The following is a 24,418-nucleotide window of genomic DNA, read 5'->3' as shown; positions in this document are numbered from 1 at the left end:
CCCATTTGTTCTTAATTCTCAATTCGTAATCCAATTGTAAGCTCCAGTTCCAATTTTCCAAATTCCTGTTTCTCATTTCCTAGTTTTCAGTTTCTAATTTCCGATTTTCAACTTTCAAATCTTAAGATGTTCCAGTGCTTAATACATTTTTCTGTCTAAAGTATTCAGAAATTAAAGAACTTAGGAAGATTATATTATTATATTGTACTTTATACTATATAAAGAGTAAATGTGTTAATTATAAAGCGAAACTTTTCGGGGTATATATAATACATTTATTTATCGTTTACTCTGATTCTGCACAGAATCACTAATATTCGTTTAATAAATTCAGTTGCCAATTTTTATCAATATAAGTTGACAAGAACTACGTACCTGTAATACAATTTACGATAAAAAATTTAAAACTGATAACGATATCACAAGTATATAACGATGTGAAACTTTGTTCACAGGCTTGATTAATGTAGATTTATAGTGTTATCATTGGAGGGGCAGGTAAGACTTTAATTTTTTTATTCGTGGGCATTACAGGACGTGAAATAACACCGTTGAATCGACTAAATGTTCTTTGAACTGAACTGTGTTTCACACAAAGATTACGGATTTAATGAACGAACACCTCAATACTTTACACAAAAATCAGTTGTCAAACTAGCTGCACATTTATTTATTTATTAAATAGTACAGGATAGTACTATAGTAGTATAGAACAGAAAGTTAAATTTCATAGAAAAGCTTATATTTTCAATTATCTGTTTGTCTTTGTATATAAGTTTGTAAATTTTGACTACTCCCAATATTATCTTATCTCAGTGATAATACGTTCCAGTATTTTAAAAACTGTTAATTGCCGATATCAATCTTTCCATAGAAACCCTTACCAAAATGATGAACTATTATTTCAAGAGTTTCTTCAAAATCACCGACGCCGCAGACAATGACGTAAACCTCCTCCTTTTGGGCGAAACAAGAGTCGGAAAGTCAACTCTGGTCAACGCCATTTCGAACTACTTCAATTATGCCAGTTTCAAAGAAGCGCAAAAACGGGACATCGACATACTAATCCCCATGTATTTAAACGTAGCCGAAAGTAGCAGAGTTTTTGGCACAGCAGACGAGAACGAAGTCCACGACCAAGGCAAATCTGCAACTCAGTACGTCAAAGTCTACGTATTCCCGATTAAAATGGACAACAAGACCTTCAACCTGAGACTGATCGACACACCAGGAGTGGGAGATCCCAGAGGAATGGAACAAGATAACATCAATCTGGACAACGTCCTTGCGTACTTGGCCACGCTGAAGAAACTCCACGGGATTTGTTTCGTTCTGAAGTCCAATCAGACGAGGTTCACCAAGTTCGCGGAGTACTGTCTTAAGCAGATATTGACGCGCCTGGATAAGAGTGCCAGTCAGAACATCATTTTCATTACGACTTACAGTAAAACGGCAGGTTACACAGCTGGGGAGACGAAGAGTCACTGTTTGGCGCCACTGGTTAAAGACATCAAGTCAAGACCCCCATACGCTAATATTCCTTTGAGCGACGACAACGTCTTCTGTTTGGACAACGAAGCATTCGAAGCCTTGTTGGCCAGTCAAGATGGAAAACGATACACCAAACGCGAAGTCAAAGGTTTCGAGACGAGCTGGCAGGTGTCGTCGAACGAAATTCAGCGGTAACTAAACAATGTGTTCTTTCCACACTCCAAATTCTTGTGTTGTAGTTTATTGAGGTACGTTATTGGAGATGCGTCTAGTCCAGGTTTGAAACCCCACGACGTCGAAAACACAATCAGTATCAACGAAGTACGATTTCACATTGAACAACTTGCGACTCCCATTGCGGAAGTGTCGGAACTCATCCAAGACAACATCAGAGTACTCGACGCTCATAAAAAAAAAATGCAACAGAATGACCAAACTCTCGAAGAACTCAAACAGCAAATGCACATACCTTGCGTTAATATTGAAGTGAAGGAGCTAACTCAACCGGTAACGGTTTGCACGGACCCTAAATGTGCAGACATCGTGAAGGTAAAATTTCGACTGTTCTAAAAGTTTCTACTTTGTTGTTGTTTAAGGTCAACAACGTGACCCAGTGGCACTACAAGAAACGATGCCACAACCCCTGTTACTTGACCGGGGTTCCTAAAGAAATGTTCGGCGATCCCAAACTGATGTGTTGTGCGGCCATGGCAGGCAGACCCAATTGTCAACAGTGCGAATGCCCCTGGCAAGTCCACATGCACATCTACAAAGAAACCACCAAAGTTTCAGTCCGCACAGAAGACCAGAACGTGTTAGGCGTCATCAAAAACAAACAAGACGCTCGATTCCATATGCATAAACTAATCGAAGATTTAAACACGCGGAGGCGAGAACTGGAAAAAGAGGGCGAAACCATTTCGAGTATCGTCGCCAAGTTTTCGTGGTTCTTGCAAGAACACGCGCTGACGCCCTTCAATGACGCCTACGGTGAATACATTGAGCAACTTATCAAAAAGTAATTGATCAGATGCACTTTGACCAAAACTAACGCACTATTTTCAGTGAAAAGTACCTAGGAAGGCTCGCCGATCGAGAGGTCATAGAGAAACTCGAAAACCTCCTCAGCCAACACTATAATTTACAAGCAACCTTTCACGAGAGCGCTAAGAATGCCCAAGGACAACCTCCCGGCGATTTATCCCTTAAAGGAATCCAGAAAAGTATTGCCGAACTCTACAAATTGAAACACATGGGGAAAACCATACAAGAACTGATACAAAAATCCATCGCTTGTCGCAACAAAGAAAGGCAGAAAAATTTCGGTTGCGTTACGTTGCGAGAAGTAGTCGATTTGGATAAGACAGCAGCTGAACGAGAACGATGTGAATTGACAGAGAGCGATGACGACGAACAACCACGCCAGACCAAAGCGTCTGAAGAAGAATATGAAGTGGACGTAGACTGGGGCAAAGAAAGCTACGTTCCGTACGAACCTGTGAGTGCAGTAACATACACGTATAACGGTAGCAACCGAGAAGACGACAGATCAATCTTTTCAAATTATCATCATTCCACATCTAGACAATCGTCAAAGCCGAGAACTTTCATAGATGATGACGGATTTAATTCTAGGCAACACTCAAGACGAACATCTCCAGACAGACGTTACGTCCAACCACGAGATACCTACACCCAAAGAGACAATTTCAAACATCGAACCCAATATTCTAGGGATTCAGATGGCTATGAGCCTGTAAAATCACACAGAAATGAAGCAAAGGCAAAATACGACCGACGCAATTATGCTCATCAACGCCACGTAGAAAAAGAAGAAAGATCGTCAACCAGACGTAGAAACCACTTTCCCGGAAATAATTCTTCAGAAGAATACTACAACACATCACCCAGCAAGCACAACAAAGTGGAATACTCGCCTACAAGACAACCCCATAGAAGCGACGATTTTAGAAACTCGTCTAGAAGAGAATATACTGAGAGGAGCAGACATTCTAGGCACGATTTTGAAAATCATGATTCAGATAGTGCGCATTCCGCTAGACCGTCTGAAGAAGAAATGTTTGAAAACCAATGTTACCCAGACGGACCCGGAAACAGTGATGACATAAAACAGCAGTCCAACCATTCAAAACTTCACCGCACCTTGCTAGTAAGCGATGACGAATCCGACTCTGCTAAACCCACAGTGAGTACACAGAAAATTTAAGCAAACTTATTTCATCCTTGAAGGTTTTTAGTCACGCAGAGGTAAAATAGAGGGAAAGGAAAAAATAAAAAGAAACGACGACAAGGAACACCACTTGACTATACGAAACCCTACAGTGAGTAAATTAATTGTCTAACTGACCTTACCGCTAAAGCCAAACGTTTAGTAAGCCCGGTTTCTCATATAAATTATAAAATTTGCTTCTAAAGTGAAATCCTTTTAGTTAACAAGTACAATATTGAAAAAACGTATTATCGAAAATTTTTATGTCAATCTAATAACTTTCCAGAATAATACAATTTTTTGCACATTACTCGTATATATAATTTGATTTGACTTGTAAAATTTGAACCGCACGCAAAATAAAGATTTGAATTAAACTAGCAATTAGTAGAAACTTATGATCATTCAAAATTATGAAATCCTAACCATATACTTTTTAACCAATTCAACAGCTTTATCTTACTGTTTAAGAGCCGAACCCAAGACGACCAACAGAAATTGACCCCCGCCGCCTCCAACATGCAGAAAGAGCTCGCCAGTATCACAGACAATGTGAATAATCAGGAAAACTTGATGCAAAATGTATCCGAAACAATGAAAAAGCAACAAGAGAATGTCAAGCAGTTTATGGAGAAGATTGGATTACTTTTAGAAAGTAACAAAATGGAAAACATCGACACTTTGAAAAAACAACTTAAGTCTTTTTTGTCGTAAGTGTTTGCAATATTTCTGTTTCACCTATTTTGGTAATAATAAGTAATGCTGAATCTAGCGACTCAGAAGATGGCAGAAATAAACATCATCAAACGGAACACAGCGAACACAATGAGAGTGAAACCATCTCCAAGGATCTTGAAAGTGCCACCCAGAAAGAATCGCCAGAACTTGACTACAAAGTAACATATACCTATAGAACTAACAACTCAGAAGACGACAAATCTTCAAAACCGAGAACTGACGATGCAAGACCTGAGTATCCGAGTCCGGAGAGAACTTACAACGATCCAAGAGAACCACGACATAGTGGCGCCAGATATCACCACGAAGAAGACAACAGACTTGCAGAAGCATCTGGAAGTAGAAACCACCTCACCAGAAGCAATTTTTCTCCTCGATCAACAAGTCCAGAACGATACCATTACCCAACCGAGAGAAAATCACACAGAAGGGACCATAGAACGCATTATTCACCTAGACGTCACCGTTGTCGTAGCGAAAGCTATGATTCATCGGACCGTGACTTTAGAAGATCGTCGCGCCGTCATGCTACGAGATACACAGGCGAATCCGAAAGTTATGACTCAGACGACAACCCATCTAGGAACCGAACGAAATTTAAATCTTATAAAGCCTATGATTCAAGTAATGATCGTCATAAGAAATCACGTCACGTCAAAAATAAATCTTCTCGTAGACGTAGAAGTTCAGACGAAGACATTGACACGAAACGTGAGAAAAAATCACACAGAAGACACCATAAAGGAAAACGCTCGTGTAGATGTCACCGCAGTAGTAGCGAAAGCTATGATTCAGATGACGATGAATCTAGAAGATCGTTTAGTAGTGGTAGTGCAAGTTCTGCTAAATCCTTTGACAGCAGAAGCAGTGTCAAACGATCTAAGGATAAGACTGGTAGATCAAGAGGCTCAGAACAACACCGCAGCACAAGAACTGAGAAAAAATCGCGACAGGAAGTGAAAGAGTCGTCTAAACGTCATGGTCACCGCTCTAGAAGCGACATTTCCGATTCGGATGACCGTGATTCTAGAAAATGGTCCCAAAGAAGTGGTAATAAGCACTCTAGACGCAAAGACAAATCTGACTGTGATTCAGATGGTGGTCATACTACTGGAAATGGTCTTAAGAAGTCCAAGAATCAAAGACAGTCTAATAAAAAACACGATTCAGTTGGTGACCGTCCCGTCAAATCTTCCAAAAGTGCACACAGCGTACCAAAAGATAAAAAAAAAACTGGTGATTCAAATGATACGCGTCCTGCAAAATCTTCTAAGAGTGGAAACACGAAAGATGAAAAGTCTGCAACCCTGGGAAAGTCTGATTTGGTTGATCCACATTCTAGTCAATCTTCCACAAGAGAACCTAACAGCAATGAAAGAGAGTCTGAAAAGCAGCCTAATAAGAACAAAGAAAATTGTGATTCCCTTGATAAACAATCTGTTAAATCTTCTAATAAAGATACAGTTCAAGTGAGTAAGCCTAAAAATAAAATAAGATCCAAGTCTGAATAACACACAGTTTAACGAAAAATTCAGGAAACAATTTTAAAAGCACACAAGAGTTGGTAGAACTTCAGGAGGTTCTCGATAGACTACTTAACAATTAGTATCTTAAGCACTTTTTAATTAAATATTGCACTCTATTGTGTTAGAGTTTGTCACAATATTTCATTTATTCATTTTAGTTGGACTGACTGCAGTCTTCGTCTTTGTAAAACTTTTATATTTCTGAAATTCTATATATGTGTTTTGTTACATAACAATAAAATAATGTGTTAAAAAACTGCAAAGTTATTTTTACTTAACATCACTCATCTCAGAGTACCACCAGCGTCACATGAATCTGAGGTAGTACCTTTTAGAAACTTTTTAAGACAATCAATACCACAATAAATTTAAAAACGTTTTTTTTTAAGTGTTTTTGTTTATAATCACATGTCGTTTTGTAATTAATGACAGAAAATGATAAAATTTTATTTTAGAGTTATCTTATTTGTGTTAATCTGCCACCTTTTACTTATTGTCTAATCTGATAACGCCATAGTGTTTATTCCAAACTTATTTATCTATTTCAACTACCGAGTGTTCTATAATAAAACGCATTTAATAAAATAACATTTTTCCCCTACATAGTGACAAAAACTTTGTAATTTTGTCTTTTGAAAACGGTGTTGATAGTGTTTCCATTATTATGCGTCGGTGATTATTTTTTAACAACGTGGACTAAAGATTTTAAAACTGATAACCTTATCGTGGGTGTCTTCAGAACGATAGTTTACAGATAGATCACTGCAGTGTATTTAATATTATCACTAAAGGCACAGGTAAGAGAAATATTTTTGAACTCTTGTTAAGTATACCTTGAAAGATTGCTAGTACTGTTTTGTAGCTACAAGTTAACTGCTCCAACCAACAACCCATTACATTAAAAATGGATCGTTCCAAAAAATCTTTTGGCAATAACTCCAAAATGTGGAGTTTTATTCGTAGTTTCACTGAAGTTGCTCCTAACCCACCCAGTGATATAAGCCTCCTCCTACTGGGCGAAACAGGCGCCGGAAAATCGACTTTGATAAATTCCATTTCGAATTATTTCAATTATCCCAACTTTAAGGAAGCGCAAAAAGAGAAAGTCGATATTTTAATTCCCGTGTTTTTAAACGCACCGGAAAGTATCAATGGTTCTGGTCAAAATAGGAACAAACTCCACGGAGAGATCAAATGTGCCACTCAGTACGGCAAAGTGTACCGATTCCCCATCAAAATGGACGACAAAACCTTTGACTTGAGATTGATTGATACGCCAGGAATTGAGTATCGCAGAGGAATGGAACAAAACAATCTTATTCTAGACAATATCCTTGCGTACTTGGAAAGCCAGGGGAAACTCCACGCGATTTGTTTGGTTTTGAAAGCGAATCAGACCAGAATCACAAATTCCGTGGAGTACTATCTGCAATATATACTGACACGACTAAAAGTACGGCCCAGCCAGAACATTATTTTTATCACTACTTATAGTAAAGCGGCTGGTTACATAGCTGGCAAAACGAAGCATCACTGTCTGATACCACTGGTTAAAAATATACAGTCAAAACCCCCACATGTGAGTATTCCTTTAAGCGATAGTAACATCTTTGCTGTGGCCAACGAAGCATTCAAGGCCTTGTTGGAGATGCGAGATGGAAATTATTACCATCAACAAAAGCAATGGAAGGTTTCGAGCAAAGCTGGAATGTCTCGTCAAAGGAAATTCAACGGTAAATGCGTACCTAAGTGTCCTCTTTTTGGAATCAAAATTTCTCTATTTCAGATTATTGAGGTATATAGTTGGAGGTTGTAGAAACGCGCTTTTGGGAACCCGTGTGATTGAAAGTATTAACTCTCAAGTGGGTAGCCGTCCAACCACAGTTGACGAGATAAACCTTCTCCTCTTGGGCCAAACCGGAATCGGAAAATCCACTTTGATCAACTCCATTTCGAATTATTTCATTTATCCCAACTTCAAAGAAGCGCAAAAATGGAAAATCGATATTTTAATACCAATACGGTTACGATTAACGGAAGATTCAAGTCAATATGCCACTCAACGTGTCAAAGTGTATCCATTCCCCATTGTAATAGGCCAGAAAATCTTTAACCTGAGACTGATTGACACCCTAGTCTTGTTGATGAACATCCTACTAAATCGTCCAGAAAGGAGCGCAGTACGAAAGAAAAGGGTTCTAAAAATCAGAAGAAGCTCAAATCTGAGGACGAAAGTTGTGACTCGGATGATAAACGTTCGGTCAGATCTTCCAGCGATCTTGAAACCAAAAACGTCCCTAGTTCAGATGAAACAAGTTTCAAAGCAGTTGAAAACGAAGAATGATGTGTGGACGTTTTAAGTTTAGAAAATGCTTTGTAGCACGCTGTAATAAACATTAAAGCTTTGACAGTTTTTTATTTAACCAAATTGCCAAAACGTCGATAACTATTAAGCTTTTTGTGACTAAATTTTCTTTTTTTTTTCAGAAAACATCAATCAGTGGCAAAGTTTTGATTTTGGTTTAAAGTATGACAGTCTTCAATTTACTTCTGCTTGGTGAGCGTGGGGTTGGAAAAACAACTTTCATCAATTCTCTTATCAACTACTTTCGGTACGACAACATAGATACTGCTGTCATGAGTACGGCCATAGTGGCAGCACCAATATCGTTCTCCATAATCAATGCAAATAACAAAGATGTATCTCTTTCCTTAAACGCAAACATTGATGGAATATATAATGTTAAAACTAACACAAGAACGAAAGAGTACTTAGTCCCGATAAATGGACATCAGTTAAGGCTCATAGACACCCCAGGATTTGATATGTCGAAACATGAGCAAAACCAATTTAAAAATATCTTCCAACAACTTGGTGATCTACAAGAGCTGCACGCAGTTTGCTTTTTTCTAAGATCGTCGGATCTGCAACTAGTTTCAGTCGGAAACCTGATAAGACAAACCATGGCAAATTTAGACGTAGCCGCTGTCAAAAATTTTATTTTTATTTTCACTGAAGGCAGAAAAGTTACCTTTTATCCTACCGTTGCAAAGAGTGATTTAAGGAAAATTGTACATACAATCAAATCGACATCACCTCAAATTAACATTCCCTTACATAACGACAACATGTACTGTGTGGACAATGAAGCGTTCGTTCATTTGGTGGCATACAAGTGTGGCACAAGTTTAAGTCCAAAAGATACGTGTTACACTGAGTACAGCTGGAAATCTTCATTAAAAGAGTGCAAACGGTAACTTTATTAAAATTAAGGTAAACAAATATCTGTGGTGTTTTTCAGACTGCTAGACTATGTTAGTAAATTGAAACCGTTTCAACTTCCGGTTGATGGTGCGGTTGAAGCGATTCAAACACTTCTCAAGGAAAATTCGCCTCGCTTACTGGACATAATTGAGTCCAATTCCCAGAATTTAGAGAAGTGCGAAAAACTCGTAGAGGATTCGAAAGCAGTGTGTCAGTTGGTTGAAGCCATGAAACGATCAATTGAACAGCATGAAGGACAGGTATGTAGAAATATAATATTCACTCAGTCTGCTCAACAAAGCACTCTTACAGTCTAGACAAGCAAATGATTATAGAAAGCAGAATGAAGACAATCGCGTAACTTATGCGAATATTGATTTTAGCAAAAATGCGGTAAGTGTATAGAAGTAAATTGGAAAAATTTGTACTTTTGTGGTTTAAGGCACCGCTAACAGAACACCATGTTGATAGTGATATAAAAACAAACCTAAAAAAGACAGCAATTATACTGAAAAAACACAAAGAATTTATCACAGATGCACATAAAGTAGTTGATGCGCAACAGGAGGAAATTCGTAAGACTTTAGAAAATTTTGCTACAATTGCTACGTTTTTGGAAAAGTGTCGCTTATATGACAATTTAGGAGAGGAAATTGCTTCCGCATTGTCTTCTACAAGGTGAGTTTCTTATGTGAACTTCTTTTTAAATAATTGTATACGTTTAATAACAATTTTAGGAAAAATGAGATCGATAGAGTTATAAAAATGTTAAAAGCACTGCAACTGGGGTGAAGAAGGACGATGTAGTGACGATTGTGACAGAGCTCAAAAATCTTCAACATTACCAGGAGATCCTCGATAAAATATTTAACAATTAGTATCTTAAGCATTTTTTGATTAAATTGTACATTCTATTGTGTTAGAGGTCGTCACAAAATTTCACTTCTTCATTTTAGTTGGACTGCGTGCAGTCTTCGTCTTTGTAAAACTTTTATACCGTGAAGTTTTTTTTTCTCTGAGCATAGTATGTTGGGTTGCATATCCATCCTCCAATGGATTTGTGGTGGCCCTGCCGGCTATTTTCTATAATTTATTTCAATATTTAATGTCCAACTTTTGATGTCCGAGTTTTTATGGCCGGTGGGCGTCACAAAATGGTGCCCCTTAGGTCCTGGCCCGTGAGGGCCGTTTCGGGATGTGAGAAGGGTAAGTTAAACGCGAAACGGTTCGCTCCATAGATAATCTATTTAAACAAATGCTACAGTTTAAACGAGTAAACGAGACGGAACAAGATTAGGGCTCGTACATCTTATTCGTGATTAAGACTAAGAAAATATTGCGCATGATTAGAAAGAATAATAAAAGGGCAGTAAACATAAACATTAAACTAAGTTAGAAGAAACGGGCAGGGTTGTGAAATGTTCCCTTTTTAAAGTATTATTAAAACTATAATATAGATGAGAATTAGAGGGTTGTTGGCGCTTTCCTAGGTCATGGCTCGAGATTTGGGGGGGGGGGGTAAGTGATATAATTACAACCCTTCCTAAAGGATAGGGCTTCCAGTGTTGGAAACGTATTCCTTGACGGCGGAGGAGTGCTGGTTCACGGGATTGAACGCGTAGATGAGATAAAAACGTGGGCAGTGCCCTATAGGGCAAACTCCTCTGATACGGCACGGGGGTCCCGAATACAGCCGAAAGAATCTGGTTTGATAAGGGGAGTCAATCACTTGATGAGCGAGATTCATCCTGACGATGCTTTAAAATCACTCTGAGATGCCGCTAATGACCGATAACCCGGTCTCCGCAAGGACAGAATAGGGCATGCCGTAACTAGGTCAGTGGGACTTACATGTCGTCGAGTTAGCGGCTCGGTGGAAGATTGGAAGGGACGAAGCGCCACTGCAACAGCTGAAGAAAGTTGGCTTGGAAGATGCACTTTCGCCCTTGCCACTAGCACAGCGGCCGGAAGTCGGGTATCGCGATCACACCAGGAAGCAGTCCCATCCACACGCCAGACTGAATCGGAATCAAACTGAATTTTATTTCTCATCGAGACGTTTTTATAGGGTTTTCAAGCGTGAGAATAGCGAAGAAGATGTAACAAAAAAATGCATTTCTCGCAATTTTGTCGCCGGAAACGGCGGCGAGTGTTTGTAAAAATGCATTTCCCATAATTAATTGGCATCGGACCCCCCAGAATGATAACGCATTCGTCAGACTTATTGGCCTTGATCGGAAGTGTTTGCTTTGACCCCAGGTTTCCCATGCAACTTTGTATATTAATTGCAATTGGAGTGATTTGATTGGGCGCGAAGTTGTTCTCCATATTTGGGCATGGAATGCATTTTGGCGAATATTCCTGGAAGGAAGTGTGACTATGTGGGGCCGTGAGAAGCGATCGTTTGCCTTGAAGATGATATTAATTGACAATACTGGGAAGTTCGGACTTTTGGTTCCCATGATAATGAAGGGTAGAATCGTTATGGACAAATACTATGTGCTACAGTAGGACTGTTTTAAGGGTTGAAATTCCGGTTCACCACAGATTGATTTGGACTTTTAAAAACTGAACATAATATCACATAAGATTCGTCATAATTGACGAGTAGGCCATGTCAACGATGACATTTACAGTAAAATGTTTAACGATTTTTTTTTTAAAAAGATCAATAACGTAAATTTTCTGTTCTTTAAACTTGTACTTATTACAATACCTTAACATGAAGACAGTGCCAAATGTCAATGGCAATATCTTTGACAATCTATTACAAGCAGGTATGCAACCAACTTAACATTGATCCTATGTATGTCCTATGTTCAAAGAAAAAAAAAAAACCTCATGGTATATCTAAAGGCAATGAATAAATGAATTACACCAAATACGCTCTAAATTTTAGTGGTAGAATTTTTAATTCAGTTAATACCATAATAAATTTAGAAACGTTGTTTTTTTAAAACTGTGTTTCTACTCGTAGTGTTTCCAGTATTATGCGTCGGTGATTATTTTCAACAACATGGACTATAGATTTTAAAACTGATAACCTTATCGTGGGTGTGTAGAATATTCAGAATGATCGTCTACAGATTAATGCAGTGTACTAATATTACCACTAAAGAAACAGGTAAGAAAATTATTTCTTAATTTTTGTTAAGTGTACCTTGAAAGACTGCTAGCAGATTGTTTTTTAGTTAACTGTTCCAACCAACGACCCACTTCATAAAGATTACATAACTTTTTCCTGTTAAAAACAACGGTTGACTTTTTGACGAAACGCTTCGATAGTTCCAGAAAAACTTTTGCCGATTATTTAACAATGTTTGGTCCCATAAAGCATTTGTTTCAAGACACTTATAACGCAGACGATGACGTAAACCTGCTCCTGTTGGGCGAAACAGGAGTCGGGAAGTCAACTCTGGTAAACTCCATTTCGAACTACTTCAAATATGCTAGTTTCAAAGAAGCACAAAAAAGGATCATCGACATTTTAATCCCTATGTATTCAACGGAAAGTAGAAAAGTTTACGGCATAGCAGACGAGAACGAAGACTACGATGAAGGCAAATGCACCACTCAGTTTGTCAAAGAATATATGTTCCCGATTAAAATGAACAACAGGACCTTCAACCTGAGACTAATCGACACACCGGGAGTGGGAGATCCCAGAGGAATGGAACAAGACGAAATCAATCTGGACAACGTCCTTGCGTACTTGACCACGCTGAAGAAACTCCACGGAATTTGTTTCGTTTTGAAGTCGAATCAGACAGGGTTCACCAAGTTCGCGGAGTACTGTCTTAATCAGATATTGACGCGCCTGGATAAGAGTGCCAGTCAGAACATCATTTTCATTACGACTTACAGTAAAACGGAGAGTTATACAGCTGGGGAGACGAAGAGTCACTGTTTGGCGCCTCTGGTTAAAGACATCATGTCGACACCCCCACATGCTAATATTCCTTTGAGCGACGACAACGTCTTCTGTTTGGACAACGAAGCATTCAAAGCCTTGTTGGCCAGTCAAGATGGAAAACGATACACCAAACGCGAAGTCAAAGGTTTCGAGACGAGCTGGCAGGTGTCGTCGAACGAAATTCAGCGGTAACTAAACAATGTCTTCTTTCCACAAACCAAATTCTTGTTTTGTAGATTATTGAGGTACGTTATTGGAGACGCGTCTAGTCCAGGTTTGAAACCCCACGACGTCGAAAACACAATCAGTATCAACGAAGTCCGGTTGCACATTGAACAACTCACGACTCCCATTGCGGAAGTGTTGGAACTCATCCAAGACAACATCAGAGTACTTGACGCTCATCAAAAAAAATTGCAACAAGATGACCAAACTGTCGAAGAACTCAAACAGCAATTGCACATACCTTGCGTTAATCTTGAAGTGAAGGAACTAACTCAACCGGTAACGGTTTGCACGGACCCTAAATGTGCAGAAATCGTGAAGGTAAAACTTCGACTGTTGTAAAAGTTTCTACTTTGTTGTTGTTTAAGGTCAACAACGTGACCCAGTGGCACTACAAGCAACGATGCCACAACCCCTGTCACTTGACCGGGGTTCCTAAAGAAATCATCGGCGATCCCAATCTGATGTATTGTGCCGCCATGGCAAACAGACCCAATTGTCAAGAGTGTGAATGCCCCTGGCAAGTCCACATGCACATCTACAAAGAAACCACCAAAGTTTCAGTTCGCAAAGTAGACCAGAACGTGTTAGGCGTCATCAGAAGCAAACAAGACGCTCGAATCCATATGCATAAACTAATCGAAGATTTAAACACGCGGAGGCGAGAACTGGAAAAAGAGGGCGAAACCATTTCGAGGATCGTCGCCAAGTTTTCGTGGTTCTTGCAGGAACACGCGCAGACGCCCTTCAATGACGCCTACGGTGAATACATTGATCAACTTATCAAAAAGTAATTCATCAGGTGCACTTTGATCAAAACTAACGCACTATTTTCAGTGAAAAGTACCTAGGAATGTTCGCCAATCGGGAGGTCATAGCGAAACTCGAAAACCTCCTCAGCCAACACTATAATTTACAAGCAACTTTCCACGAGAGCGCTAAGAATGCCCAAGGAGAACCTTCCGACGATTTATCCCTTAAAGGAATCCAGAAAAGTATCGCGCAACTCTACAAATTGAAACACATGGGGCAAACCATACAAGAACTGATACAAAAATCCAACGCTTGTCGCAACAAAGAAACGCAGAAAAATTTCGGTTGCGTTACGTTGCGAGAAGTAGTCGACTTGGATAAGACAATAGCTGAACGAGAACAATTTGAATTTACAGAGAGCGATGACGACGTACAACCACGCCAGAACAAAGGGTCTGAAGAAGAAATGTTTGAAAACCAATGTCACCCAGACGGACCCGGAAACAGTGATGACATAAAACACCAGTCTAACCATTCAAAACTTCACCGCACCTTGCTAGTAAGCGATGACGAATCCGACTCTGCTAAACCCACAGTGAGTACACAGAAAAATCAAGCAAACTTATTTCATCCTTGATGGTTTTTAGTCACGCAGAGGTGAAAAACAGGGAAAGGAAAAAATGAAAAGAAACGACGACAAGGAACACCACTTGACTATACGAAACCCTACAGTGAGTATTCAATTGTCTAACTGACCTTACCGCTAAAGCCAAACGTTTAGTAAGCCCGGTTTCTCATATAAATGATAAAATTAGCTTCTAAAGCGAAATCCTTTTAGTTAACAAGCACAATATTAAAACAATGCATTATAAAACATTTTTATGTCAATCTAATAACTTTCCAGAATAGTACAATGCAAAATTTGAGGAAGTCCGGATACAAGTCCTCAACAGGCTGTAAATACAAACAACAATACTAACTTGAAATAGTATTTCCATAATTACCGCAAAAACTAGGTACTACGGTCATACCACTGAAAACTTAAGTGTTGTCTTTCAACAAAAGTCAAAAGCTGAAAATGGTAATAATACCATCGCATACTAACTAGTAATTAGTAGAAAATTATGATCATTCAATACCCCTTCAAAGTTGGTGACGTTGCCCCAAAAACTTATGAAATGCTAACCACATAGTTTTTAACCAATTCAACAGCTTTATCTTACTGTTTAAGAGCCGAACCCAAGACGACCAACAGAAAATGACCCCCACCACCTCTGACATGCAGAAAGAGATCGCCAGCATCTCAGACAATGTGAATAATCAGGAAAACTTGATGCAAAATGTATACGAAACAATGAAAAAGCAACGAGAGAATGTCAAGCAGTCTATGGAGAAGATTGGATTACTTTTAGAAAGTAACGAAATGGAAAACATCGACAATTTGAAGTCTTTTTTGTCGTAAGTATTTGCAATATTTCTGTTTCATCTATTTTGGTAATAATAAGTAATGCTGGATCTAGCGACTCTGAAGATGGCAGAAATAAACATCATCAAATGGAACACAGCGAACGCAATGAGAGTGAAACCATCTCCAAGGATGTTGAAAGTGCCACCCAGAAAGAATCGCCAGAAAACGAACTTGACTACACAGTACCATATACCTATAGAACTAACAACTCAGAAGACGACAAATCTTCAAAACCGAGAACTGATGATGGAAGACTTGAGTATCCGAGTACGGAGAGAACTTACAACGATCCAAGAGAACCACGCAATTATGACGCCAGATATCACCCCGAAGAAGACAACAGACTTGCTGAAGCATCTGGAAGTAGAAACTACCTCACCAGAAGCAATTTTTCTCCTCGATCAACAAGTCCAGGACGATACCATTCCACAACCGAGAGAAAATCACATAGAAGGGACCATAGAACGCACTATTCACCGAGACGTCACCGTCGTCGTAGCGAAAGCTATGATTCATCGGACCGCGACTTTAGAAGATCGTCGCGCCGTCATGCTACTAGATACACAGATGGATCCGAAAGTTTTGACTCAGATGACAACCCATCTAGGCACCGAACGAGATCTAACTCTTATAAAGACTATGATTCAAATGATGATCGTCAGAAGCAGTCACGTTACGTCAAAAATAAATCTTCTCGTAGACGTAGAAGTTCAGACGAAGACACTGACAAGAAACGTGAAAAAAAATCACACAGAAAACACCATAAAGGGAAACGCTCCTCTAGACGTCACCGCAGTAGTAGCGAAAGCTATGATTCACATGACCATGAATCTGGAAGATCGTCCAGTAGTGATAGTGCAAGTTCTGCTAGATCCTTTGACAGCAGAAGCAGTGTCAATCGATCTAAGGATAAGACTGGCTCAGAACAACAGCGCAGCACAAGAACTGAGAAAAAATCGCGACACGAAGTGAAAGAGTCGTCCAGACGTCAACATCACCGCCCTAGAAGCGACAATTACGATTCAGCAGATCACCGTGTTCCTAGAAAACGGTCCCAAAAGGGTGATGGTAAACACTCTAGACGCGAAGACAAATCTGTCATTCTACTGGAAATAGTCTTAAACAGTCTAAGAATCATAGAGAGTCTAATAAAAAACATGATTCAGGTCCTGTCAAATCATCTAAAAGTGCACACATCACACCAAAGGATAAACACGAAACTAGTGATTCAAATGATAAGCGTTCTGGAAGATTTTTTAAAAATGGAAAGACAGATCCAGAGTCTACAACCCCAGGAAAGTCTAGTTCAGTTGATCCAAATTCTACTGAATCTTCTACAAAAAACCTAACATCAACACAAATCAAACTATAATGCTAAGAACGAAAATTGTGATTGGCGTGGTAAACAATCTGTTAAATTTGCTAGTAAAGATACAGTTCAAGAGCGTAAACCTTAAAAAATTAAATAGAATCCAAGTCTGCTTCATCACACAAATCAAAAATCTACGCAAACTGCAGTGATATGTCTGAAATACGTACAGTTCAAGGCAAAAATTCCAAAGATAATCTGTAGATAGGAAAACTAGGAACCTGTTGAAAACACAAAAAAATACTTTAATGTTTATGTAGCGAACGTGTAGACCTATTGTTTAAAATTTTAGTAAATGTTTGAGCTTTATTAGTATTTTGATTAATCACTTTGTTGACATATTAGTCAGGAGGAAGATTGACTGAGGAAAAAAGTGTAAATATAACCTCGACAGTTTTCTGAAGACGAGACTTACGGAACTTTTTCTAACTTGGCTGTGTGAACTGTGACGATATTTGTTTTATAAATTTTATTTTTAGTGGTAACCTTCGTTCAAGAGATTTTTATTTATATCTAGATAATCTACAACGTATTATTCTTTTAAAAAAGCACTTCACCTTATTCGACAAATTTAATAAAATTGGCGTAATCAAGGCTTAGATCAAATTTAGCATACAATGAAAGCAACGAGATCGACTAGTGCGTCAAAAATACTTTAGATTGTAATTTACTTGACGTTCGAAGGTCAGCCGTTGAAGATCACTTGTATTTGTTGTTTTAGGGATTCATTTGCCTTATGGGGTTTTCCAAACAAGTGTTAAATCACATTTTCAGCCCCTAAATCGCCCCACATCCCACAAAAACATTAAAAAATACACAATTCTGTATGGAAAAGTAGATCCTCCGTTTCCGTGTACCTGTCGAATATCGTCTACCAAAAATTTGTTGAAAAATTTTAAATAGGTTTTGGATAGTTTCGTAAAATGTTGTCATTTTACGAATCTGTACAAAACCGAATCAAAGATTTTAAAGTTATCATAAGCCTGATAAATTTCTAATTATTATTATGATTATTAGCATTAATATTATTATTAATTGTAACTTTCCCAACGGGATAACCCACTTTATAAGAAAAGTGAAAAAAAAAAAATTAAATTGGGCATGTCAGAAGAAAAGACAAAATTTTAGTTTGTAGATTAAAGATAATACGAGATAATACATACACTAAATACCATATTCAGCAGTAATGCTAGCAGCAATGCTAGCATTTTAATCAGAAATATCAAAGTCCTTGGATATTTTGTTGTACATTGTGTACATAGCAATAATCGGAGATTTTTTAAGTAAATTACGTTAACAAATAATATTACAGAAGTTGTCTCAGCGGGCAACTTATTGTTTGGCTATCTCCTACAAGAAGTTAATAGCGGTAGCTCAAAATTTTGCTGAACGAATGGGTTTTTTTATCTGCTAAAGATAATCACAAACTCTTGAAATTGATGACAATGTTACAGTTATATAAGGATGTGAAGCCACTTATAACATGTTTGATTATCTAGTGTTCTCACTGAAGGAACAGGTAAGACGAACACTAATTTTCTTGACAGTTGTCTAAAAAGTTATTTAGAAATTCCTGGACATCACTAAATATTTTGATTGCTGTTTTCTACTAAAAGATTACAAAAGGTGCTTTAACATTTGAGATAATTTCTGCTGTCAAACTGCATTCGAAGTTATTTTTACAAGTTCGTATATGCTCCAGGACTGAGTATCATTTAATCCCCGATTACATAATAACTGACTGACAACCCTCGTCAAAATAATTGCATTCTTTTAATCTAAGAACCCCTTGTTTCGCCATTTTGAAAGACGGAAGGGTGCATTTCATTGAAAATTTTATTAATCGCATTTGAATTAATCTTCATAAATTTTGTAACTGATACTACTTATCTTTCATTCTTCTTATCCGTCGGATGGCCATTACTGTAGTCAGTGTATCTCAGTGTATCTCAAGAAATTTATTTCAAAATTTGTTTCTTAATTCGGTATTCAAATATCTAATTTTTCAGTAAACTAATCAACCCACAGACAAAATTTTCACCCACTACTCCAAAATGTGGAAACATAAATCCCGGAAAGATACTAAGACCCCAGACCATGACGTCAACCTCCTCCTGTTGGGCGAAACAGGCGCCGGAAAGTCAACTTTGGTAAACTCCATTTCGAATTACTTCAAATATTCCAGTTTCAAGAAAGCTCGAAAAGGAAAACTCGATGTTTTAATTCCGTTGTGCCTAAACATTAACGGCGAAAGCAAAGTTTTTGGTAAATCAGACGACAACGAAGTCCACGAAGAGGGCAAATCGGCCACTCAGAACGTCAAAGTGTACCTATTCCCTGTCAAACTGCAGAATAGAGCCTTCAAATTGAGGTTGATTGATACGCCGGGGCTTGGAGATCCCAGAGGAATGGATCAGGACAATGTCCATTTGGACAACATTCTTTCATACATAGCCACGCTGAAGAAGCTCCACGGGATTTGTATTGTTTTGAAGGCGAATCAGACGAGGTTTACCAAGTTCGTGGAGTACTGTCTTAAGCAGATGTTGACACGACTGGATAAAAGCGCCAGTCAGAATATCATTTTTATTACTACTTATAGCAAAACGTCTGACTACACTGCTGAAAGTTGTAAAAAACACTGTCTGTTGCCACTAGTTAGAAGCATAATGTCAAGACCTCCACATGTAGAAATTCCTTTAAGCGATAACATTTTTGCTGTGGAGAACGAAGGATTCAGTGCCTTGTTGGGTATCCAGAAGGGCCTAGATTATGACAAACACAAAATAAATAGTATGAAGCATAGCTGGGAAAAGTCGTCAAAGGAAATTCGACGGTAACTACACACTCTCTCTTATCACTGTAAATATTCTTATTTTGTAGTTTGTTAAAATACATTATTGGAGGTCCGAAAAACGCAGCTTTGAAACCACATGACGTTGAAAATACAATCAGTATCAACAAGGTCAGAGTTCTCGTTGAACAACTCACAACTCCTATTGCTGAAGTATCAGAACTTATACAAGACAATCTCAGATTAGTTGACAGACACAAGGAAAAACTGACTTTGGAGGACCAAAGTCTTGAAGAATTGAAACAGCAACTGCACATACCCTACATTGACCTTGAAGTGAAAGAACTTAGTCATCCTGTAACCGTTTGTATGAAGTGTGCGGACGTTGTAAAGGTGAGACGTTGACTTTTGTAAAGGTTTCTACTTTCATGTTGTTTAAGGTCAATAACGTCACGCAATTGGATTATAAACAGAGATGTCACAACCGTTGTAGACTGATTGGAGTTTCCAAAGAAATGATCGGCGATCCGAGAATCCGTAATTGTTACGCCATGGATAAAGACATATGCAAGAAGTGTGGATGTGACTGGAAAGTTCACTTGCACATCTACAAAGAAACCAAAAAAGTTGACGGTAAGAAAGAAGACCAAAACGTGAAAAACGCAATAAAGAGCAAAGAAGATGCTCAGGCTGAAATAAAGAAACTGATGAAAGAATTAAATCAACGGGAGGCAGAACTCAAAGAAGAAAGCGAAAGCATTTCTAAAATGGTCGCCCAGTTTTCGTACTTCTTGCAGGAACACGCACTGACGCCCTTCAATGACGCCTACAAAGACTACATTGGGCAACTTATCGAAAAGTAAACTATAACATACATTTTGATCAAAACTAACACAGTGTTTTCAGCGAAAAACGTCTAGGAAAGTTCGCTGATCAGCAAGTCATCGCACAACTCGAGAAATTCCTCAGTCACCACCAACACATGCAAGAAGCCTTCCAAGAAAGCCAGAAAAAATTCCAAACGGGAGCTGTAAGCAAAAGTCTGACTCCTGAAGAAATCCAGAACAGTATCTCAAAGCTCTATAATTTGAAACACATGGGGTCAACCATACAAGAACTGATACACAAATCGAGCGGTTGTCGCAACAAAGAAACCCGGGAAAATTTCACTGTCGTCGTGGGGCAAGAATTCAACTTGGACAACGAAACGGTCGAAAAAGAACAACACCAAAAAGTGGAATACAGCAGAGATGACTATGACCTAAACAGAACCAGCGGCAGCGATTACGACGAACCTAGAGCCAGAGAGTCGAGAACCTTCAGAAACAATCATCACTCACGACGAACATCTTCGGAGAGACGCAGACAATTGGGCCAACATTCTAGGGATGCAGATGGTCATAGTGCTGTAAAACTGCGTAGAAGTGAGTCTGGCGCAAGAGCATCTTCATCCAAACGTGGTAAAAATAAAAAATCTGAGAAAAAATCACATAGAGAACACCATAAAGTGGATCATTCACCTAGACGCCGTCGCCGTGATAGCGACTATGATTCCGATGACCGAGATTTAAGACAATCATCCAGAAAGGTTGACTTTAAATCTGATACCGAAAGTGATGATTCACATGATAATCAATCCGATGGATCACTTGGGAGCGAAAACAGTGTCGAATCATCTAAGCAAACTCGTCGATCACGTAGTGTAGAAGAAGACCACCATAGAAAATCCGAGAAAAAATCACATAGAGAACACCATAAAGTGGACCCGTCACCTAGGCGCCGTCGCCAGGATAGCGACTATGATTCCAATGACCGAGATTTAAGACAATCATCCAGAAAGGTTGACTTTAAATCTGATACCGAAAGTGATGATTCACATGATAATCAATCCGATGGATCACTTGGGAGCGAAAACAGCGTCGAATCATCTAAGCAAACAGGATCTAAATCTTATAAAGTCAATGATTCAGATGATGATCATCCTAAGAAGACAAAGCGTGCCAAAAATAACTCCTCTCGTCAAGCAAGAGATGTAGAATACGACGACACAACAACTGGGACAAAATCAAGGAACAAAACAGACAAAAAGTTGGAAGACTCATCTAGGCAGCGTCGCCATAGAAGCGATAGCTATGATTCAGACGATCATGACCACAGAAAATCGTCTCGAAAGGGTCATACTACTAAAAGTAAAGATAAATCGAGTTCTGCAAAGCACCACTCAGATGATGACCATTCGACCAAAAACCCTGTCAAGCAATCCAAGAACCCAAAAAAGTCTAAATCTGCTAATAAAAACCATGATTCAGATGCTGACCGTCCCACCCAGTCTGCCAAAACTGGGCGCAATGTACACAAAGCAGATTCCGATCTTAAATCTACAAGATCTTCCAGAAGCAAACATGCTAAACCCGCAGATTCTAAAACCCCAAGAAAATCTAGTCCTGTTGATAAACCTAACGAACGGGATACATATGATACTAAACTCTCCAGAAAAGAACGCGGTACCAAAGAAAGAGAGTTCGAAAGTCAGAAGAACCCTAAATCTGAGGAAAAATTGTCTGATTCTAGTAGCAGCGATGAACTGCGGGATACTAAGCCTGAAAAGCAAAAAGAATCGAAATCTGGTTCATCGCAGAATGCGAAAAGATACGAAGTGTCTTCTACGAGCACTTCATCTGATGGTTCTTCTTCATTTGAGACCCATACAGTTGTAGCAAAAAATTCAGAAAGTAGCGAAAGTGATTCCGAATCCAATGAAGGTACCGAAAGTGGAAGTGATTTTGAAACCGTTTTGAGTTGATATCTAGAATTGAAAACTTAAAAACTCATTGCTACTGTTGCACAGACTATATAAATATAGTTTGTTTCAAATTGTATTAACTCTAAAGTAAATATATAAACATTGTTGTCTACGAATTGTTCCTTTTTAATTTCCAGATTCTCAGATTTTCAAGTTTTTAGATTCTCAGTTTTCAGGTAGTCAGGTTCGCATGTTCTCAAGTTCTCAGGTTCTCATGTTCTCAAGTTTTCAAGTTTTCAGGTTTTCAAGTTTTCAGGTTAGAAGATTCTAAGAATCTCAGCTTCCCAGTTTCTCAGCTGCTCAGATCCTCAAATTCTCAAATTCTCAAATTCTCAGACCCCCAAGCTCCAAAATTCTCTGATTCCAAGAACCCAAAAGTTCAAGAATCCAAAATTTCAGATTTAAGGTTCTTAAATTCCTAGTTTACCATATTCCCAGATTCTTAGATTCTAAGAATCCAAAAGTTCATATTTCAAATTCTCATTGTCTCAGTATTCCAGATTTTCAGATTCTTAGATTATAAGAATTCCAGAATCGAAATATCCAAGATTTTCAAGTTCTCGAAATCTCAGTTTTTCGGTTTCTCAGGTTCTCATATTCACAAATTCCCAGTTTCCAAGGAATCCACGAATCCAAGTTTACACATATCCAAAAATCCAAGATTTCAGACTTTAGATTCTAAAATTCTCAGTTTCCCTGTTTCTCAGGTTTTCAGCATATTTACCCCCAAATTCTCAGACTCACAGACTCCCAGATTTTAGGATCCCTATATTCTCGGGTAGTTACCACGTGTTCTCAGGTCCTCAGGACCTTAGATCCTCAGATTCTCAGATTCTCAGATTTCCAGATTCCTAGATTCTCAGATTCTAGGAATCCAAGAATCCAAAATCTCATATTTCAGATTTCCAGATTCTCGGATTCACACATTCGCAGATTCCCATAATCCAAGAATTCAACATTTTCATTCTCGGTTTCTCGGTTTCTCAGGTTCTCAGGTTTTCAGGTTCCCATATTCCCAGATTCCCAGATTCCCAGCTTCCGAATTTCCAAAGAATCCAAGATTTTAGACTTTAGATTCTAAGATTCTTAGTTTCTGAGCTTCTCAGGTTCTCAGATGCCCAAATTCCCAAATTCTCAGACTCACAGACTCCCAGATTTTCGGATCCTTATATTCTCAGTTAGATAGCTTCACCACGAGTTCTTAGGTACTTAGATCCTTAAGTCCTCAGATTCTTAGATTCCCAGATTTCCAGATTCCCAGATTCTCAGATTCTAGGAATCCAAGAATCCAAAATCTCATATTTCAGATTTCCATGTTCTCAGATTCCCACATTCGCAGATTCCCAGATTCCCAGAATAGCATAATCCAAGAATTCAACATTTTGAGGTTCTCGGTTTCTCGGTTTGTTAGGTTCTCAGATTTTCATGTTCCCATATTTCCAGATTCACAGTTTCCAAGGATCTAGAAACCATGAATCCAGGAATCCAGATACACACGAATCCAACAATTCAAGATTTCAGACTTTAGATTCTAAGATTTTCAGATTCTCAGTTTCACAGCTTCTCTGGTTCTCAGATCCCCAAATTCCCAAATTCTCAGACTCACAGAGTCCCAGATTTTCGGATCCTTAGATTCTCAGGTAGTTAGGTTCACCACGTTTTGTCAGGTCCTCAGATTCTCAGATTCCCAGATTTCCAGATTCCCAGATTCTCAGATTCTAGGAATCCAAGAATCCAAAATCTCATATTTCAGATTTCCATGTTCTCAGATTCCCACATTCGCAGATTCCCAGATTCCCAGAATAGCATAATCCAAGAATTCAACATTTTGAGGTTCTCGGTT

At 38.6% G+C, this 24,418-nt stretch overlaps 4 protein-coding genes across 11 annotated transcripts; all 4 read left to right on the top strand.

Moving 5' to 3' along the window:
* The first annotated feature begins 418 nt into the window (after nt 1-418).
* LOC135136857 (uncharacterized) lies at nt 419-6,250 on the top strand. Of its 2 annotated transcripts, none has more exons than XM_064066302.1 (8): nt 419-498; nt 875-1,682; nt 1,731-2,040; nt 2,088-2,509; nt 2,557-3,697; nt 3,750-3,833; nt 4,193-4,431; nt 4,479-6,250. In XM_064066302.1, the coding sequence occupies exons 2-8, from the start codon at nt 889-891 to the stop codon at nt 5,968-5,970; spliced, it is 4,482 nt and encodes a 1,493-aa protein (XP_063922372.1). In that variant the 5' UTR covers nt 419-498; nt 875-888; the 3' UTR covers nt 5,971-6,250. The 2 variants fall into 2 exon arrangements, with proteins under 2 accessions (XP_063922372.1, XP_063922373.1); XM_064066303.1 differs by having other exon boundaries at nt 4,494-6,249.
* A 282-nt stretch (nt 6,251-6,532) lies between these two features.
* LOC135136867 (uncharacterized) lies at nt 6,533-12,258 on the top strand. 5 transcript variants are annotated; one of them, XM_064066327.1, is made up of 7 exons: nt 6,533-6,782; nt 6,848-7,718; nt 7,772-9,239; nt 9,288-9,510; nt 9,563-9,643; nt 9,693-9,928; nt 12,228-12,258. In XM_064066327.1, the coding sequence occupies exons 3-7, from the start codon at nt 8,515-8,517 to the stop codon at nt 12,250-12,252; spliced, it is 1,290 nt and encodes a 429-aa protein (XP_063922397.1). In that variant the 5' UTR covers nt 6,533-6,782; nt 6,848-7,718; nt 7,772-8,514; the 3' UTR covers nt 12,253-12,258. The 5 variants fall into 5 exon arrangements, with proteins under 5 accessions (XP_063922397.1, XP_063922392.1, XP_063922393.1 ...); XM_064066322.1 differs by lacking the exon at nt 12,228-12,258 and adding an exon at nt 9,988-10,148; XM_064066323.1 differs by lacking the exon at nt 12,228-12,258 and adding an exon at nt 9,988-10,148 and having other exon boundaries at nt 6,835-7,718.
* Nucleotides 12,259-12,278: 20 nt separating this feature from the next.
* LOC135136859 (ankyrin repeat domain-containing protein 12-like) lies at nt 12,279-17,287 on the top strand. Of its 3 annotated transcripts, none has more exons than XM_064066309.1 (8): nt 12,279-12,374; nt 12,442-13,351; nt 13,400-13,709; nt 13,757-14,178; nt 14,226-14,736; nt 14,789-14,872; nt 15,373-15,599; nt 15,647-17,287. In XM_064066309.1, the coding sequence occupies exons 2-8, from the start codon at nt 12,567-12,569 to the stop codon at nt 16,956-16,958; spliced, it is 3,651 nt and encodes a 1,216-aa protein (XP_063922379.1). In that variant the 5' UTR covers nt 12,279-12,374; nt 12,442-12,566; the 3' UTR covers nt 16,959-17,287. The 3 variants fall into 3 exon arrangements, with proteins under 3 accessions (XP_063922379.1, XP_063922380.1, XP_063922377.1); XM_064066310.1 differs by having other exon boundaries at nt 12,430-13,351; nt 15,662-17,287; XM_064066307.1 differs by having other exon boundaries at nt 12,430-13,351.
* A 1,711-nt stretch (nt 17,288-18,998) lies between these two features.
* Nucleotides 18,999-22,691, top strand: LOC135137086 (uncharacterized). The gene is made up of 4 exons (XM_064066630.1): nt 18,999-19,814; nt 19,862-20,165; nt 20,213-20,631; nt 20,679-22,691. The coding sequence occupies exons 1-4, from the start codon at nt 19,033-19,035 to the stop codon at nt 22,573-22,575; spliced, it is 3,402 nt and encodes a 1,133-aa protein (XP_063922700.1). The 5' UTR covers nt 18,999-19,032; the 3' UTR covers nt 22,576-22,691.
* The last annotated feature ends 1,727 nt before the right edge of the window (nt 22,692-24,418 follow it).

The sequence above is a fragment of the Zophobas morio genome, unplaced genomic scaffold (genome assembly GCF_036711695.1).
Source record: "Zophobas morio isolate AGI-343-1 ecotype UQ-CSIRO unplaced genomic scaffold, CSIRO_AGI_Zmor_V1 ptg000028l, whole genome shotgun sequence".
Classification (NCBI taxonomy): Eukaryota; Metazoa; Arthropoda; class Insecta; order Coleoptera; family Tenebrionidae; genus Zophobas; species Zophobas morio.
This window is presented reverse-complemented; position numbering and strand designations above follow the sequence as displayed.